At 36.7% G+C, this 20564-nt stretch overlaps 1 protein-coding gene across 4 annotated transcripts in view; it reads left to right on the top strand.

The window, feature by feature from the left end:
• The window catches only part of Scgdelta (sarcoglycan delta), a 201459-nt gene that overhangs the window by 129397 nt on the left and 51498 nt on the right, over positions 1-20564 (top strand). For all 4 annotated transcript variants that reach the window (XM_072890326.1, XM_072890327.1, XM_072890329.1 and 1 more), the window contains one exon: positions 284-342. In XM_072890326.1, the coding sequence (XP_072746427.1) occupies positions 284-342 (59 nt within the window). The remainder of the gene's footprint in view (positions 1-283; positions 343-20564) is intronic.

Genomic DNA, 20564 nt, shown 5'->3' with positions numbered 1-20564 from the left:
CGTTTGAAAAAAAAAAAAAATGTAATTTTTACATTATTTATGAAATATATATTTTTCCATTTATTCCTATCCTTTATGATCGTAACATATTTTTCAGCACACGGGTTTTTCTCTCGGTTCGTTTAAACGGACTTTTTTTACGTTTACACGGTTTTGCACTTCTAGTCCGCGATTATTGTTGCACGAGAACGCGAATAAAATTCGTAAAATTCTTTTACTCTTTATTAGATATGGACCGAGTGTGAATCGAGGTCTTCATTATGCTTCTCATTCTTTGTTACAGACCGGAAACAGTTACAAATCGCCGGAGGAATCGCCACACACGGAGAACAACAGACTGAGGTGAGCGAAAACAAAATGCGCGAACAACAAAGCCGAAGAAATAACAAATGCAACGCCGGCGAGGTTATTACCGAGGGAAACAGGCACTTGAATAAAAATAGCAAAAACCATTTCTGCGACGATAAACCAACATGATGATCAGACTGCTTTCGAAAAAAAAAAGCAGCTCGCGTACATGAGCTTTTTAAATTGCAAATCATAATGTTTTTTTCCGCGATAGATATTTGTAAAAAGTTAGATAAACGTATGAAGATAAATAATTAATCCAGAAGTATTTTTAAATAATTGCTGAATCGGAAATAATGATAACAAATTTCTTGCGTCATTTCTCTCCAGAATTCAATAATTAACCGCGAAACCTATGACAAGGATAGGTTGACGTTTATATCATTTGACATAAGCTCAAGTAATGCGCCAGTAGACCACGCCAAGTATCCGACAGCGAAGATAAATTTCAGACCTCAGCGGCTTCCTGCTGGCGTATGCTATATATCGAATGCAATTCGTGACGCGTATCGTCCGCAAATTGCATGTGGAGTCAACATACTAAAATTACTGGATGAATTCTCGCGATGCTTGAGACGCTGCCAGGTCGACGTCGTGCAATTCGTTTTGCGCGAGAACAAAACCCCGAGTATATATGTCGTAAGATGAGACGTCCCGACATGTGACGCGGATCGACTTCCAATCTAATGCGGACCCGCAGCCGCGATCGTTAATCCGAGATGATTACAGGATACGATCGTTCTTCCGAACGACGTTGTTAAACGCTGAAACGGCCGCCGAAACTTACACGATTAAACGATCCATCATTTGTTTAACAACGCTTAAACAGCCAGGCTTGGAGTGGCTCGTAACCGTGCAAAACTTTGCTGTCACGGGACACGAGCGAGCCTGTTTTAACGTGAGTGCTATTTTTCAAATTATAGGATGGGGGAGGGAAGGGATACCACTATTAAATAACTTGAAGACAATCTCACAACGAAATTGCAGTTCCGATTTACGAAGGTATCAAATAATATAAAAGTACCCAATCTCCGATGACGTTAAACGAAATTGAATTTTAAACGGGAATACCTCGAGATGCGTTCCATAAAAAGGGCGAATAGAAAAAAATATCGTATACGCGCTATACTGAAGGGGTAAAAGGATTTTCGCCGGACTAAGGAAATCTCATCCGCTCTATATACCTTCCATATCGCTACCTCGTGATGTGGCCGGTATATTCACGTCTCGTAACCGTGATACCCATTCCTTCGGCTGTTCTAAAAATGCGGTATCCCGGCCGGTACCGCGTTTTGTACCGTTCTCTCGCCGCCGGTTCGAAAATGCGCTCACTTGCATTCGAGTCGAGATTCATCAAATTCATCAAATTCCGAAATGCATTCTGTCACGTTAAATGTGCTCGCGCAAATTTAACGCGTTTCGTTATATACTTCGATTTTTTTTTTTTTTTTTTTATCGACACTAAAAATGCAGCGTATTTTAATTAAACCCTGCGTCTATATTTATACAGTTCCATGAGATTTGTTTTATAAACGAAAATAATTACAAACATAGCACAGAAAAATATTTAATATTATTAGAGACGTCGAGAGGTGCGAAAATTTTTAAAGAATCGTCCACTATAAAATTTACAGCTACCGAAATCGATTTATCTCGCGCGTACGAATAATACTGCAATCGCCGAATATTCATACATTCGGGGCATACACTTTTTTTTTTCCTTTTATTATGTACCGGCCGAAAAAGTTACCCGGTCGAATGAACAATCAGTCGGCAAGATCTGAAACCGATTGACAGCCTGTCGCACACATGACGCGCTTTTTTCCCATTTCCCGATCGCCGTATTATGCGCGTGAGATGCGAGGATTGATCCAATCCGAAATCGAGCCGACGCATTAAATTCGTTCGACCGAAATGCGCATCCATCTTGCGTTACGACCGACGGGGCTATTTCCCGCTCGATTACGATACTTTTAATAGGGAATCGGGGAGCGTTTCGTGTCGGCGGTAATGTAACTTCTCGACGGAAGTTCGAGCAGACGGGAACGATTATCTTTCATTACACCTGTGATTCCCAGGTACAATGTGTTCTAATTAATCGACCTGATTGTGGGTGATAATAATGGGAAGAAGAAGAAGGGGAAAATAGAGAAACATTAATATTGCACTTTATCATCAGCTACAAGTTTCCGCTAATTGATATTATTATGGAATTAACATCAATTAGTGATTGTATACAGGGATATTGAATAATATTTGTTGAGCAACGATGATAAAATATACATCTTTTCATAATATCTTCCTTTTGCCTGTTAATTTTCTACGATGATTAATTAAAATTTGAGTACCGCGAATAATAGTGAGAGAGGGCAAATCGCATTAATTTTTTATGCTGAAGAATTACGGTAGTAAATTATGCGAAAAATATCGTTGGAATTTAGAATAATGAGAGTGACTATAAAGATTAGGAATAATTCCTCTCGAAATACGTGATTCACATTTTCGATTTCAAGTAACAGGTGATGTCGCACAGTGACTTTTACAGATCACAGACGATGTCGTTAACGACGCTCGCGGTCATAAGAGTCGGAAAATCAATATTGTCTTATTGAGAGGAGGACAATAAAACTTTACGTTCAAATTCGCACAGGGAAAGAGAAAAGAAAGTATGAAACAGTCGGTAAAAGACCGCCGTGGCGAAGAGTCCACGGTTGTTCGCGATCTATTACGTTCTTGGTCAAGTGATAAATGAACCAATGAAAGAATGTTACAGGACTCTGCAATTCTTTTCTCCGGCTTCCGCCAGCTTTTTTCCTCGCAAACTTTCCTTCGCACTTTTTGTCGCGAAACGCGTCGTCCGCAGGGTTCTTCATCTTCATACGTAAACTTGCTGCGGCGAAATAAATTGGCTGCCTGGCCGCATATACCGTCCTGTGATATCGTATACAATATCTCTAAAATCTGCAACGCTCGCGCAAGAATATTTTGGAATCACACAAGGAACAAATATATTTAAAAAATCACTCGATTACAATTTGTCATTTTTTATTTTTTATTATTCGCGGAAATAATATCGCGAGATTATTTACTTTCCGATTGCGAGATTATTGTGAATTACAATTTAACAATTAACGCGCGAGAGCTATACCATTTGAGCGTATCCATCGCGTTATCAAAATCATCTCATCCGCGGGGCTTGTGAATCGTCCGTAACTTGGCATCGCATCGACCGCGTTTATATATGCGCGTTTATACATCCCGGCGGGCGGGCAGGGGGTTGAAACACGCGAGGCGTGAAAAGCCGACTAGCAACAACCACTGCGAGTCACAAGATGCGAGCGTGTCAAATTCGCGAGCCATATTGCGGTGTTGCGGCCAAAGGCGCAGCATCGCTGCGCCGCCAGCGGTGCTTACGCCTGTTCGTTATGCACAAATCTCTCGTTTGCATTCAATCCGCTGACGCCTATTTCATGACAGCGCACCGATGCGATTTCCCGATAATCCGAGTCACTCGCACTCTCGCACGCGACCGACAGATAATCCCTTAAGTGCCGAGCAATTTTCTCACACCTTGTAAGCCCCACGTGTCACTAGATTTTTATCTGTCGTACGCGAAAGCACGCGATGCGATGTCGTATGAAAGAACATGACGCGATTCTTCTATCACTTTTAAACTATTGATATGAGCGCAAAGTATCAAGTTAAAATTTTATTTCCTCAAACCAAAAAAAATTTTATTCATGTATATAATAAACATGTGTGTTATAAAAAAAAATAAAAAGTAAATGTGTTAAAAGAAATTAAAAGAAACAACTCTGTCCGATGAAAGATCGCGAAGAAGAAATTCTTCTATTACTCTCTTTTCAAATCATGTAAAAGTAACTAGACAATATTGCGCAACATTAGCGATGCCAGAGTTAACATTTATGAGAATTTATGAGAAGATACGCCTGGGCGATCACTCGACTTTCAAAGTTACAGCCGCGTTCTACGCCAATATACGTAATTGGCTGCCGACGCCGCGAACTTTTAATTGGTTTCAGCCGTTTCGGCTTCGGTCCAATGATTTTTCATCCTCGTTCGACCGGAAATCGGCATCAAAAATAATAAGCCCGATGTGCCACAGCGATTCGTCCTCGCGACGAGATCGGCTAATCAGATTCTCGTGCAAGGAATACGTGCGCGTGCACGCGAGAGATGTTACCGGGTTAATTAATGCCGCAGTGCCAATTATACGCGTGCGTACGTAATTAATAACGAAATATTAATGACAATGGACCGCGTAATAACAACTAGAAAATTTACAAATGCCACTCGTCGAGTATTAACGGATCATCGGTGATACGACGGTCGACGGATACGAGACGATAATCATTACGAGGCTTTTATTGTAATAACGGGATTATCATCTCGTTATCAAGTGCTGTTTTTCAATTCGCGATCGATGGCTATATGAAAATTAATGAGCTCGCGCGCTTATCTACGCCACTCGTTGATTCAGCTAACCAAGAATCGATCCTTGAATACCTTTCCAGGATTAGGGACCGAAATAGATATCTCGAATCAGTCGATCGGATTGAAAGAAAATATCATGATATTATTTAAAGCATTATTTCGCACCTTTGATAGTCACTATGCTCTTTCATTGCTATTTTTTCTATAAAACTATACTTCTAAGACCTTGTACTGCAATCTATCATTGTTTATATTTAATTTATTAACGTTATATTTAACTTTACATTAAAGTGAACAATTTGCTATATTCTGTTTAAACAGTTACTTTTTTTACATTTTGCAAAGACTTGTTATAATTAATAACGCATAGACTTGTTAAGTATGATAAAAGAAATATTTTGAATTGTTTTATATTCTGAACAATTAATATTTCTTATAGAAAGACTTTAATATATGACTAATATTTGTCTATATTTGGTCGTTTTATTTTATATCATGACTTTGAAATTTTATTATTATTTATTATAAGAGTGATTTTGCTCCACGAGTACAACTCGCGCAAATCATCGTTGCACTATATCGGTCATTTGGAAACATATGCTATTCTACATCTGTAACATGTATACCACGCAATATTTGCCACGTAGTTGGTACTGTGTAATTGAAGCGTTCAAAAGTTTTTAGACCATCGTTCGATGCGTTATATTTGTCGACTATATCGCTCATATTTATTTTATATAGTTACGCACGACAATATTGTTTCATTTATTCGAGATTCGAACTTGGAAAAGTTTTTTTTTTTTTCAAGTATCTTGTGTGATAGAAATGCTTTAAGTTTAAAAAATATTTAGCGACAAACTTCATTATATCAGAAAATGTTATCGAGTTAATTTTAATTACATTCAAAATATAATGAAAAATGCGTGAGATGACCGAAATTAATCCGCTATATTGAACTATCGATACATAGTTTATGACACACAGGTTACATTTTATTTACTCAGTGAAAAAGCAAAGGCTAAATCTTTGATACAGCCGAATGATGACAGGCCGCTGATCCGTATCATAAATTTATAATTTAACGAGTAACTAAAATTAGTATGTACGTTTTATCACCGTCGTCATCATCGTTGTCGTCATCGTCGACAATACCGAGGCATATTTAAGGGGACCAGCTCTTGGGCGCGGTCGTCTTGTTTCTGGCTTCTCGCCAACGCAAACATTGAAACTTTCACTTGTGCGAATTGGAGATTTTACAATTTTCGTAGCGCAATTGCTTACGTAATTTAATCCCGCGTTATGGAGACCATGTTTTTATATTTTATCGAGGATGCTGTTGCAATATTTTGCGTTGATGAAACTTATTTTATATGTGTACAATTTGTGTGTAGATTTTTCGATATTAACACCAAATATTTTATTTACAAATGTGCAAATATATATATTTAATAAAATAAAAGCTTCTTATAAATTAATGATTATATGTATATTGTTAATAGACTTAAAGTCTATATCTAAAATAAGTTTGGAAAATAATATTAAACTATTTTTCCTTTTTTACATACGAGAATTATTCGGAAATCAACCTCATACAATATAAAAATATATTGATTTTATATGATTACTACTTTGTGTGCGTGAAGCTGACGTCTCAATTTGTGGAAACTCATTAATTAGTGAGTTCTGGCTATATTTTTAATAATTTTAAAGTCCTTGATAGATTAAACAAATTGATCATTAAATCAAAAAAAATGCTCGGGACAAACTGAGACGCCAAATTCACGCTACGTCTCACTTTGTTCGCCGATGATTAGCATTTTTTGCAAGATTTTAGCGCTTGAAAGTATTTACGCGTCCAGTGTCTCGGGCGATCTAATTTGTTTAATTAATATTCTAATAATTTTTACGCATAGAACTTTTTATAGAATTATTGTGAAATTCTCAATTATTTAAAATCTGGCAAAAAATAAACTAAAACATTCATCTAAAGACAAAGTAAGACGCAACGTGAACTTGCCTCTTAGTTTGTCTCGAGTCATTTTTTTTATTTTATTGTATTTAATAATTAAATTATTTGTTTAATATATCAAGACTTTTAAAGCTTCTAAAAATAAAGTCTGAATTCTCAACAATTAATAAGTTTCTTTGAAGTGAAACGCAAGCTTCACACATACAACATTTACACTAGTATTTGATATGTAGTAATAAATTTTTTATTTTTTAATCTGTATTTTATAAAAATAAATTCTGTGCATTTTTTACGACATAACATTTAATACGTCGAAATATATCAGTTATTTATATGCATGTAAATAACACAATGTATACAAATTGTAGAAAAATATATTAAAAAATTACATTTTATTTTTTCAGTATATTTTTTAAATAATTTTTATAGTATTAATAAATATTTTTCAATCATCTCTTTAAATAAATAAACGACTTATTCAAGCATAACTCGTCCGATTGATAATCTAATTTAACTCATCAAATAGGAATTAAATATATCTTACTTAATTAATTATAAACTCTCACCAGTCGAAGTTGCACTGTTTTTTCTTCTCTTTTTGCCTTTCTATCTTAAAGTCCTTTGAACATTGATGATCGATGATCCGTACATACAACTGAATCAGTCAATTGAGCAATCAATTATCATCATAAAATCGCGATATTTAAAATTCGACAGAGTACTTTTCTCGACACTACCAATGCACATTTATTTATTCAGATATCATTATGAAAAAATAGATGCAGAGAATCAAAACTTGCGATACTTTCAACGACACTTTACGCGACGATGTATACTTTTGATCGAATATCGATTATCGATACATATTACGGCACTCGCGTACTTATAATAATTGTCCGACACTTTTATTCGGCACTCCCGATGATATTTAAGCGCTACATGATTGTTACTTAATACAAATATAAAAATGCGCATTCATATTCGTGACACTGATCGTTCAACGATTGTTAATCGTTTCAACATTTAATATCTAGCAGAGACGCAGTGTGCGAGAAAATTATACGAATGGTTAAGAGAGACAACACATTCGAAGAAGCTTTGGCGGAATATCTTGAAACAAGCGTACTTGTCTACTACGCAATTTGTATATAATATGAGCTCACGTCCGCTCCTTCCTTTTCAATTTTGAAAATCGTCCAGCAAGGGTCTTTATTTTTCCAATAGTACGCTTTGCGATACACTTGTCTTGAAAAAAGTGCGTTTATGTTGCGTATATCCTCGCGTCGAATCAATTCCAGGAATAAAGTAGTAACTAACGCAGCGATTAAATCTATCTCTCAATGTAATATGACACAATGCCCGATATTTTTCTATTCCAGTACTCTCGAATTCATCTGTGTAATGGCGGCTATTTGACTAGTGAAAATGCGATTATATTAGAGGGTTCACACGCTACTCACGGCGTTCGTCGAAGAAGGGAAAACTCGATAAGATGTCTGTTAAACGCGATTCATGTACCGAGCAAATATCGATCACTATTATTTGCGAGGTTTAATCTTAATATATTAATAATAATCACTTGATATTTTCTGCTCGATACTCCTGAAATTGAACTACTCGCGACGGTTACCATTCGGCTTTTCAAGAACATTAATCGTCACGGTTTTTGTAGTCAAATTCAGGACAAAGCGTCTCACTCGCGCGCGTTTATTCTCATCATTCGATATCGAATATTGATTTCCTTAAATTCAACATTTCCATAACTACAGTCGTAAACGAAATAAATGTCCGATTTATATTTTAACAATAAAATTTTACTATCGTCTCTCGTGTATACGCACGAACGCGATGGTTAATATCAACCAAAATAAAAAATATGTGATTAAACATACAAAAAAGCGCGTAAATAATCTGCAGAAGCTTACATGCGAGTTGCGTTATATACTACTATTTTGCGCGGATTAATGGATAGATACAATGAAACGAGCGTCCGTCTTTCAATTCGGCACTCCCGACACTCGTTCGAAATTTGCAGTACTCAGTAAATTCTCTCTATATATATTTTGCTACGAGTATATCGAAAGACGTAAGTCGCGATCGCGCAGACTAATAGACGTATTGAGATAATCGTTCGTTATTCAATATGGCATTCCCGACACTTGTTCGTCTGTGAAATTACTTCTTTCGACCCATAAAAAGACGCGACAAAGAATAAACATCTTCGCCCGCAGTGATCCCAGAAACTGACCTCTACAGCGCTGCAGCGCGTAGCACGACGAAATATAATACAATATAATAGTAATTTCTCTCTACACGAAGAAAATACAATAATAAAAATTAGAATATATAATATTTGTAATCCTAAAACTTCCTCCTAATATATATATATACGAGAATTCACGCATGACATTTTTATTCAATAATATTATATACAAATATTATATATAAGTATGTTTTTTTTAGAAGGAATATTACAATTATTAAAATATTTTGATGCACAAACAAATACATGATTTATCATCTTATAGTATATACATATTTATATTATAGTATGCACGATTAATTTACAATATTATAAGCGAGCGGAGATATAAAAATCTTACTTCTCACACTCAGTTATTTATTCGTTCGGTCTCTCAAGCGATTTAGTTTATTTAAATAATGTTCAAACTATTAAAATTAAAACTCTCAGCAATTATGAGTTTCCTCACAAAGTGAGAGACACCAGTTTCATACAACACCTCTATTTTATTGTACATTTATTAAAAATTTTCTATAGAGTGTACAAGTAAGTTGGTACAAGTCGCCGAACAATAAACGCAGAAAGTGTTTGTCCAGGTTTATCCATCGATACAACCTGGTTGGATCTACCAAGTTACGCTCGACTTCGTGTAAATACGATGTCAGTGTAATAATCTCCGCCTTGTAGAAACTACGCGAGGATGAACAAAACGTAAGCCAGGACAGTGTAGACTCATACTTCCGACTTATAGAAGAGCGCACTTTCTGATATCAAATATATAACAACGTATAATAATAGGTTGGTCCCATTTTTGTCTTAAATAAAGCTATATATATATATATATATATATATATATATATATATATAATTAATATATATAATTAAGTTAAATATTAAATTAATTTTTTAAATATATATATAATATATTATTATTAATTATATTAATATAATTAAGATTAAATATCAAATTAATTTTTTTAAATATTTCTAAAAACTACAAAAATATTACATTTATTACAATTATTGTAAGAATAAAAATTATCACTTTATCATATCGTTCGTCTACAAACGTCCTCCTGCTAGCGACAAAACATTAATAAAAAAAGTTTTTCTCTCTTACAAAAGAAGCTATAACAGGATAATTATTTTACTTGTTTGCGCATACTATATACTTACAAGTCTGCAAAATAGTGTCTTATTTCTTTAATGCCAGGTTATCACGCGGTCACTGGACATCGAGTAATACAATGTCGATAGTCGCACCGAGCTTGCTTCTCGCCGGAGCGTATCCAATTTCCCTGGTGGCGTGATTTTACGTTGCGAAATAGCGTACTTGGCAAACAGCGAATTTTTACACGGTAAACCAACCAGCCAGAGTGCTGGCTTTTCTCTGTCCCGGGAAAACTCGGAAACTTATCGGATAAACTCGCGACGCGACGCCGCGCGAAAAGACGCCCGTGGCATCATTTTGACGTTAAATATGGATTATTCTGGATATTTGCATTCGACAAACAGATCGACTCGTGGTCTTTTACGACGACGCAAGTTTGCCGAAGTTGGCGAAAAACTTTTCCTGCGATTCCGGTAATTATTAAATTGTTTGCTGCCACGATTCGTCAAATTTACCGAAATAACACTTCTAATTGTCAAATATTCGATAATAGATCTTCTGGTCCCTTCGTATTCGAGAGTTACCTTCAAAGTATTTTCTCTAAAAAACAATATGGGCAAATCGCACGTGTATATGTATGTGTATGTGTTAGTCGAAATATTAGCTTATCCGAAATATCAATTTTAAACTAGCCGTCCGTTGGATATGACGCAAACTATCGGTTCGCCGATGGTGGGAATGGAACCGCGCACCATTATTCTCGAAATTTTTCAACGTTTAACTATCTATTCATTCGCGAACGCGAGAGCGAGTTGCCGCAGATAGATCAGGATCGATTTGTCGGCAACGTCGATATTAATCATTTTAATCGTGCTATTGTTCGAACGGCGAGAACGTCGAAGTAAAGAGCGATTACGTTAAGCCATTAATCGATCCCGTTACCGTTATTCGAACGATCGGCATTATCATTGCGATATTATTATCCGACTGAGGCTCGCGCTGGCCGGACACACGCGCACGCTCGCGGATTGACGTTTCGTTGTTGACCGCGGAATCACGCGAAATTTATATCGAGCATATTGTTCGGTGGCGCGATGCCGCCGATAGGCGATTGAGCATATCGAGGAGGTACGAAAATAATTGTTATTGCCGCCGACAAGCCACGTGTGCAACGTCGACGAGATTCCATTACATGTGAGCGAGGCGTATGATTTCGCGCCATGGTTTCTAGCGAGTTCGGATGGATTGTGCGACCTTTAACCGCCGTAACAATCGTTTCTCCTATCGTTCACCATCGTGATACTCTCGCGGTGTCTACCGTGCTTTTAACGATTAAAATTTACGAGATTAAAAGCGCGTATCGAGCTAAGCGGAGAGATTAGAAATGTGAATTCTCCGTTAAAACTGGTATTTACTACTAGTTTCACGAAGAGAGAATCACATGTACATATATTTGTATCGTTAATTAGTTGCTATTATACGGGATGTAACGCTATTTGTAATCTCTACTGTAGCTGGTACCTCTAGAGCACCGTTCTAATCAGCATCGTCGATTTTCCAAACTTTGCGTAAATTTATATAATGTGGCCAGAGTGAATTCCAATTAATTTTCCTCTTAACGAGTATAAATACCTAACCATCCGCGTTATGATATTCGTTAGTGAACAAACGAAGCTTAAGAATATCAATGTTGCTAGAATTGAGTCTAAATAAATACCCAATAATTCAAACCGAATAAAATATAAAATATAAAAATACCTGTCAAGAGGTCGCTTTAACATAAAGATGCATTGATCTGTTTCGCTGAATAATTTTCATCGAATAATATAATAATAATTAACATGCATTTATTATGATAATATAATATTAAGTTGAAGATTAACAGGTATCTTATTAAAAGCTCATTTGCATTTTACTTGTTCACTCTTTTCCGACCACTCACTGGAAACATTTCCGACTTTCACTTCCTATCTGACAAATACGGAGAAGATGTCAATATATGCTGCAATCGTGTACTGATTTTATTTGAATATTTTGAAACTGTCAGTCGAAATGTGCTCGATTCCGAACAACGAAACAGACTTCCCGGACCCACCAAAACGACAAGTTACACCGTTGGCACGAATCTCCAATCTTCTCGTAGCCCGTAGGGTTAAATATTCATCATCCCAAGACCGAGGCGTTCTCGTATCTTGTATTTCAAGATATAGATGAAACCGGAAGAATCACAGATACGCGGCGGCATACATACGACCCGATTACATTTCGCATGCAAATCACACCGAGTAATCATGAGCTCGAGCAAAGATATCCAGCTATTTCACCCTCTTCGATCCTCTTCGACCCCTCGTATATTTCTCAACCCTCTAACGCCATTTTCCACATTCATCTCTGTCCGTATGCGCGCGATTGTTTCTTTCCTCTTCGACGATATCCGTTACCGTCGAAATAAACCGTGAACGAGGGATGCGGATCGCAGATTTCTTTTCTTAGCTCGCTTGTGGTTGCGCGCCGAAAGAGAGAGAAAGAGAAAGAAAGACCAGAGCAAAATAGTACGCCGATGAAAAAAAAAAAAAAGACGAAGAAGCGTCTTCGCTTGCAAATGGACTCGGATAGGCGCTTTGTGCGAAAATGAAAAAGTCACGAAGGCGGAAGGTAAAAGCATACATATATACGCATAGGCATAAATATATGCGCCACAAGCGAAGCGGATGGTAGGGGATGGGGAGGAGTAGAAATAAATTCGTTGCACCCCGAGGACCGATATGATACGCCAAGAAAATATAGCACCTCCCTGGAAATCGATACCACTGTCAACTTGTTTGCATCCCCGTCGCGTTGTAGAAGATACACGTGGCGACCGCGGGGAAAAGCAGAGAGAGGCACACGTTCTATACTATCGTTATCTATCGTTTCTTACTTCGGTATGATGAAACTTGCGACGCTGCAAACACCGCGTTTGATAAAGATTTATTTTGTCAATAGCAACAAAAATGATACCAAGCACAAGAATGAAAAACAAAAATAAAATATATCCTTCTGAAATAGAGTTTAATTATATAAAAATGCCCATAATATTTATGTCGCTAAGAGAAATTTAATTATTTAAATCACGTTTTACATCTTTCAGAACCGCAAAACTAGAGTTACACATTTATTCATGAGCAACAATTCTTTAATGTTTATCTTGTCGCGATGACGACACATGCCGTAAATTCCACGATAAAACATTTACTATATACTGTCACAACGTGACGCGATTCGGTTAATAAATCGGGGGGGGGGGGGAACGTTCGGTCGTAAAGAAAATGGAGTTGTCACGCGAGAAGAAGGGAGAGAGAAATTTGTCGACGCTCTCGAATATCATTTCCTTGGCGGTATCGGCGCGGCACGGGCCGTTTGATAACCAACGTTATGCAATCGCCATTTTAGTATCCGTCCGTATGTCGAGGGGCTTCATGGTCGTATGAATATGCAATATTTCCCCATTCTGCGGGGAAGTTACGCATTGTACATTACAATGTGCACGCATGTGTGTGTGTGTGTGTGTGTGTGTGTGTGTGTGTATATATATATATATATATATATACGTATGTATGTATGTTCATGTGTATATATGTATGTGTATGTGTATATATGTATGTGTATGTGTGTATATATATATATATATATATATATATATATATATATATATATGTGTGTGTGTATTATACGTACGTATGTATATGTATATATATGTATACAATGTGTATATATACATGTATTTCTGAATAAACCAGACCTTTCATCTCCTGTGGCATGACTGCCGTATGCATATCTTCCTTCTATACCGCGCTTACTCATGGTGAAGCGCAAAACGAGAAATGCGCAGGTTTTCGCCCGCAGAAAGATGACAATACGATTATTTATCTTGCACCTTTTGAAATCTTGATCCTAAATCACGCTTTTCCCGCCTCCCTGTCCCTCGCCTCATCCCAGGCAGCTACAGACGCTTCTCGAGAAAATCCTCTATCTTCATCGTGCATTTAGCGCTGAATGCGGCTGCCTGAATCTAGATTTCATTCATCTAATGGGAAAAACCGTCGTCAATCTCATATGAACATTAGGAAACCACACGCGAATGTACAAGGAAAGGAAAAGAGCCAACAATATGAATGTCGATTGTAATCTCTTCACAGTAGAAGTAAAAGCTACCTCATTAAAATTTCTAGCAATTTCACAGACTTTCGATAAATTTCACAAGTTTCGCGAAATGATTCGCTGCATGCTGATGATAAATTGTGTGTAAAATCTAAAATTTATAAAAAGAGAAAAAAAAATGTTTACATAAATTGAGGAATGAATTACGGATTGAAATTTTGCACTAATTAAAATAGCTCCTTAAACGAAACTACCTGTAATGTTGACAAAATTATTTATCTCGCATAGTTCGGACCACGTCGGCGATATTCTTGCGTTTACAAATAAAGAAATCACAATGAAAAAAGTAAGGTGAATGTATCTATACGTCGAGACAAACCTTGCGACTTACCAATAGGCCCCCTGGAATTTCACCTGCAGAGCGGAAGCGCACCAGGTGTCTGTCTCGCGTCGAAAACCCGACGGCATCGCTCTCGAAGACGGCGCACACTCGTCTTCCGTTTCCGTCCCGATACACAAGTCGCACTATTCCTTGCTAGCTTTCCTGCGTTTGATCAATCCCGAGCTCTTTATATATGCTACGTTCGTGGATCGTGCAAAGAGACATTCTCTATTTGTCCCCAAAGCTTTTTCCTTTAACCCGCTCTATTCCCGTGTCGCTGAGTTCTATATGTTTCGTTTTTTTTTTTTTTTTTTTTTTTTATTTTCCTACTCTCGAAGAAGAGCAGCGTTTCGTTCTGGAAATAAAGGGGCTCACGAGGCAGGAAAACCTCAATCAGGTAACACATCGTGCGATGTCATGAATATTGGAAAATTGGAAATTGGTTAGAGCCCTAATATCGGCCATGAAATTAAACTTGATACGAGTCCTCGATGCTTATCCTTGTTCAAAAATCAAACAAGGTCGTGAAATTAATATTTCTGATTATGCTTCGAATTTTTATAAATGACGATGATTACGATATAAATTAAGCAATGTAATTATGACCAATTATTAATTGATAATTATTTCTTAATGATGCAATTTATATTTATACATATATAAATAAGTACTTGCATAGCTTACATTAAAATTATATATATATATATATATTATTATATATAATTGTAAATATTTCAATTATAGTTTTGACTCACATTACATTTTTTTTACACGAGTTTCTATGTACAAGTATACTTTGCGAGAATGATACCGCAAAGTTGCGAGAGGTAAGACAGAGTGGCCATTAGCGAAGTTGTAAATAGATTCCATCTCGAAGTATGCCAATAGCACGAGCGAAATATCCACAAGTCCCAGCGAAAAATTCTTCGCCGTTCTTGGTGGAGTTAGCGGCAAAATCGCTCAAGATTTTCTGAGATTTTCCGCCGCACTCGCACGCGCGCGCACGCGAATACGGGCGAAGATTCTGCTTCGTAAAAGTCCCGGATGTATCCCTGGATTTTGTAAGTGTATAAGTTCGAGTCGATCGATAAAGCAGTTCCTGCTGCTGTTGACGAAAATATACTGTAGAAAGTGGAAGTAAAATAAATGGAGTAGGATCGCGACACTACGCCGTTACCGATGGTGCAGCCCGTACGAGGGATGGGAAAGGCGGGAGGGAGAGAGGGAAGGATGCAAGATGCACGGGATCATTGCCGGGAAGAACAGACTCCGTTAGATTTATTCCTCGTCCCTATCGAGGCACCGATCGTTTATATTCCCCGGAATAGATATTCCGCACATCGGCTCCCATCTCCAGTCGTACTTCTCAAACGCGTGTTCGCCACGATCCCCGAATACGACGCGTACGAAGAGGCGGATAGGACGAGGACGTCCTGGGAATTGGATGTTAACACTCGTCCTCGACGTGCTCCGTGATTTGTCGAGTCGCTCGACTTTCGATTGCCTGTTTGGAGGATGACTCATGCGACGTAAACCGAGTTTCCGGCTTAGAAGCACACTGATATCTCGGATTTGTGTCGGTCTATTTTCCGATTACGCGTCACTTTAATTTTTTTATTTTATATTAGATGATATATACTTTTAATGACAATAAAAATTATTAAATATAAAAAAATGTGTGCTAGTCCTCTCTTTATGTTATACATATATGTTTAATATATTGCAGAATATTGCATATGATAAATCGCTTACCTATTTTAATATGATATAAATTGAGAAGAACAAAGATCCGGATGATAAACTCTAAATTGCAAAGGCGAATTAATAAACATATATCAAACAACACTCTGGCTACGCTTATATTACAATCTCATTTTTGTTCAGACGGATAGTCGTCTCATTACACATTCTTTATCTACGGTCTTTCCACATGGAACTGATTTTGCTCGACAGAGATATATGGCACGCAATTGCAACTTAAAATGGTGCTATCAAATCGTTCGAATTGCCACCAATTACCACAGAATTATATAATCATTCTAATTGTAATACACTATTGTAAACAAAGTTCTAAGTTACGCAACAAAAATTATTGCAACAAGTCACATCTACCTCTTTCTTAATGCGTAATCCTTTCTAATGCGAACAATTGCAAGCTGTAAATGTATCATGACCCTTTATCACGATGCGATAAAGGGTCCTGCACCGTTGATACGAAAGGGCGAAAGACGAAAAGGCTCCCGTGGGTGCGCATTATCATCCCGGGACATTAGGTATCTTGTCCGTGGAGTGCCCTTCGTGTATGCACACATCGTTCACGCAGTGTGCATTATACACGTGTACAACGAGCCATATAACGCGCGATTTCCATGGGAATACAGCCAGCAAGGTTGAGTTTGCATCCGAAAGATAACTTTAGCAGTCTTTGTGTGCTTCTAACGTTTACGTTAATCATATCGATCACTGTATTAACATTTTCCGAAAACTTATCACTTGTTGAGAATTCTTTCATTGTTCTTTGGTCGCCCTTTATTTTGATTGCAACATTTATTGCAATATACTTATAACTATAAACTTATAGGTTACACTTATAAATAGTAAACATTGACTATAGTTAGACATTATTTAGTTTTATGGATATAATATAGTATAATAAACGAATTTTTTTCTTGCTTTCGTTTTTGTATGGCTTTTGATTTTATAGCTTTTATTTTGTTTTTATCATTATTTTTTATTAGAACCATATCTATTTCGATTGTTTAAAACTGGAATTTTTCGGAATTAAATATATTTATACTGCATATATTATTAACATTTAGCGCCTATAAATTCATAACGCCGGCGTTTAAATATTGACGCGACAAGACGCTCAAACATCCGCGGCGTTTAATATCCGCGGATATTTTACGCGTTTTATTTCATCGCGCATTAAAAAACCATTCGTAGCAACGGTATGTGCATACATACCTACCTCCATTTCTCCCCGCCAATTATTGCCCGAGCACATCATTTTTTTTTTCCGTGAGCGCGGATGATGGTCAGAGATAAATACTCAGGATCGAAATTGAATCGTGCGCGCGTTGTTTCGCACGCGAAATAGTTTTGCGAGCACGAATAGTAATTGGTGTTTATTTGACATCCGGCTTTCGAGCGCACGGAGCGACACGTGTGATGCTGCGACGCGTGAACTTATGAACGTTTTCGGTTTGGTTCGCGGCGCCGCGCCGTGTAACGATATTGTGCAGCAGACGAGCTGTCACGGGACGAGCTCGTATAGCAGCTGAAATACTGACAATGCGAAACTTTGTTGCCGGCTGGGACGCGCTTAAACGCCGATGCCACTCATTATGTTTACGAAGTGGAATTGACACTTGCATAAGTAGACGCCGCTTCGTGTCATAAGCTCTCTGATATTTTATCTAGATGGAAAATATGTTGCATTATAGGCATATATTTAAAGTCGCGAAAATTTACTATAGAAAGATTTCATTTTTATAAACATTTATAATCGACATTCTATTCTTGTATTATCTCTTTATTAATATATATATATATATATATATATATATATATATATATATATATATATATATATATTTCTAGTCTTATGTATATATCTTATTTGTCTAATAATCTTTCTAAATTATGTAATATCTCTTTCTATACACATATGTATATTAAATTATATTATATCAAGAATAAAGATTACAAATAGTTGAAGAAAAAATCTAATCGAGCGTATTTGTTGCTGACAGAAGTATCTTTTTAAAGAATATAACAGGCTTTTGTCGAGGATTGACCTAAGCTCTGGTGTTTTGACGCCGCGCGTTCAAATGGGTACCATCGAGCCAATGATGTTGATACTACCGCAATAACCGAGATAGCCATAAACTCGAGACAAATAGCATTTTAGGATTTTATCTTTCCTAGAGAGAGTTTAAGCGAGAAACGTGTCCGAAGAAAAACCACAAGCACATTTTTTCACGGAAACGAAATATGTAATAATGAATAAATGAAAGAAGTGTAATATAATATAATAAATAAAGATTAGGGCGTAATATTCAGAAGGGCAAGTCAGCGAAAGATTAGGAAGAGATTTTTCTATCCTTGTTCCTAATGTCAAATTAAACGTATTATTTCGCATTAAATGTCACAATAAATATTGTTGTTAACTTACAGTTGATTAAGAAAAGAAGAACTTTAACGTAGACAATAGTAATTTTCTTATCAATTGCATTTCATTAAATATTTTAAAATATGTCTTCTAGTACAATTAGTAATTAATGCCTAGCTAAAGCCAAATTAAATTTAGAAACACTTTAATTGAAAAGATTCTATTATGATAAATATTTTAAATAAAATGTGACTCTAGCATAATTTACAATAATCACGGATTTTATTGCAGTAAAATCACGAAAAAAATGCCCTTCATTCTCATTACTGTAATAATTGCAGCAAAAATTGATAGCAAAATGTGTATCTATTGCTTTGTTGAATTAATATTTGCAAGCGGAATGCATGCACGAAAGCCTAGTAAAACTCGCCAAATTATTTTGACACATGCAGCCTTTAATATCGAGATGAGGACCTATTCGTATTTGGGAGGTGAGAAGAAGTAGCGGCGAGAGCGATGGATGGCGCAAGATGGATACCGGACCGGCATCTCGCAGTGAAACTTTTAGAATCTCCGGAGAACGAGGACGGGTATACGTCGGTACATTTCACATTCCCTATTCCCGCGAGATCTCGTTCGTTCTTCCTCTCGTCCGCTTTTCTCCTCCTCTTCTTCCTCTTCTTCTTTTTCTTCTTTCTGCTCCTTTCTTTTCGCCATCGCTACCCGGTTAGAAAAGAAAACGCGCGATCTGAGATACGGTATAGCCGGTGTTGCTGCCGCTGTTGCTGTTAGCTGGCTAGCTGGCTAGATGGCTGGCTGGCTGGCTGATGGCGTCGATACTGATGGTGCTTCTGCATGCCGCGAAGCGCAGGAGAAGAGCCGAGGGAAAGGAGATAAAGTTCGCAGTTGCTGTATACTGATACGTCAGTCTCGGCACCGCAGGTGTGGTGCATGACCTATGCACCATACCTACACTTTCTGTCCTTATGCTTTCTTGTTTTTCTTTCTTCCTCCTTTTTCTCCGCGTCTCAACACAGTATGCGAGCTTGCGTTTATGCCTAACGTGTGCTCAAACTTCCTGACTAAATAAACAGGCCGATGTACCAGCCAGTCGTCGTGTTTGATAGATATCTTGATATTAGAGTTTTAATAATCTAAGCCATTATCCGACTTGTATTTATTTTAATTTGAATATTAATTATCCGGTTTGTATCCTTTATTCATCTAAGTTATTCGATATTTTTTAAAACAGTAACTAGACTTGCTCGATGAATCACGAATTATAATAAAAAATACTAGTTTTAACAAATAATTCTTCCTGTTTTTATTTTCCGTTTTTATTTATTTTCTTTTAAATCCGAGAAAACAGGTTCGCTATTTGTTTTGTATATATACTCAAAAATTATTTACAAATATTTTATCCGCTCATACCAATTGAACTGACAATGAGTGAACAAAAAATAAATTCAGCAGTGATACGCCCGTTTATGGGTGTGCAAAACTGTACTAGATATGTCATTCTTGTGCTAGTCTAATTGAATTTAAATCTACTTTGGATTTTGAACAAATTTGTGAAGCAGTTTTTCTTTTTGCAAACATATCGTGTAATTAATATATTCTCAAAATTATTTACTTTAAGAGATCAATTTTATTATGTATAATTATATTCGTATTAAAATATAGTTTTTCAGCTTTATCTACAACATGGAGTAAAATTGCGTGATATTTGAGATACGCTGTGCACAAAAACTTTTTTCTACGCTAAATAAAAAATTTTATACGGCATATCTATTAAAAAATTTT

Source organism: Anoplolepis gracilipes, chromosome 4 (assembly GCF_047496725.1).
Source record: "Anoplolepis gracilipes chromosome 4, ASM4749672v1, whole genome shotgun sequence".
In the NCBI taxonomy this organism is placed as follows: domain Eukaryota; kingdom Metazoa; phylum Arthropoda; class Insecta; order Hymenoptera; family Formicidae; genus Anoplolepis; species Anoplolepis gracilipes.
The sequence above is the reverse complement of the archived record's forward strand: the minus strand, read 5'-3'. Positions and strand labels throughout refer to the sequence as shown.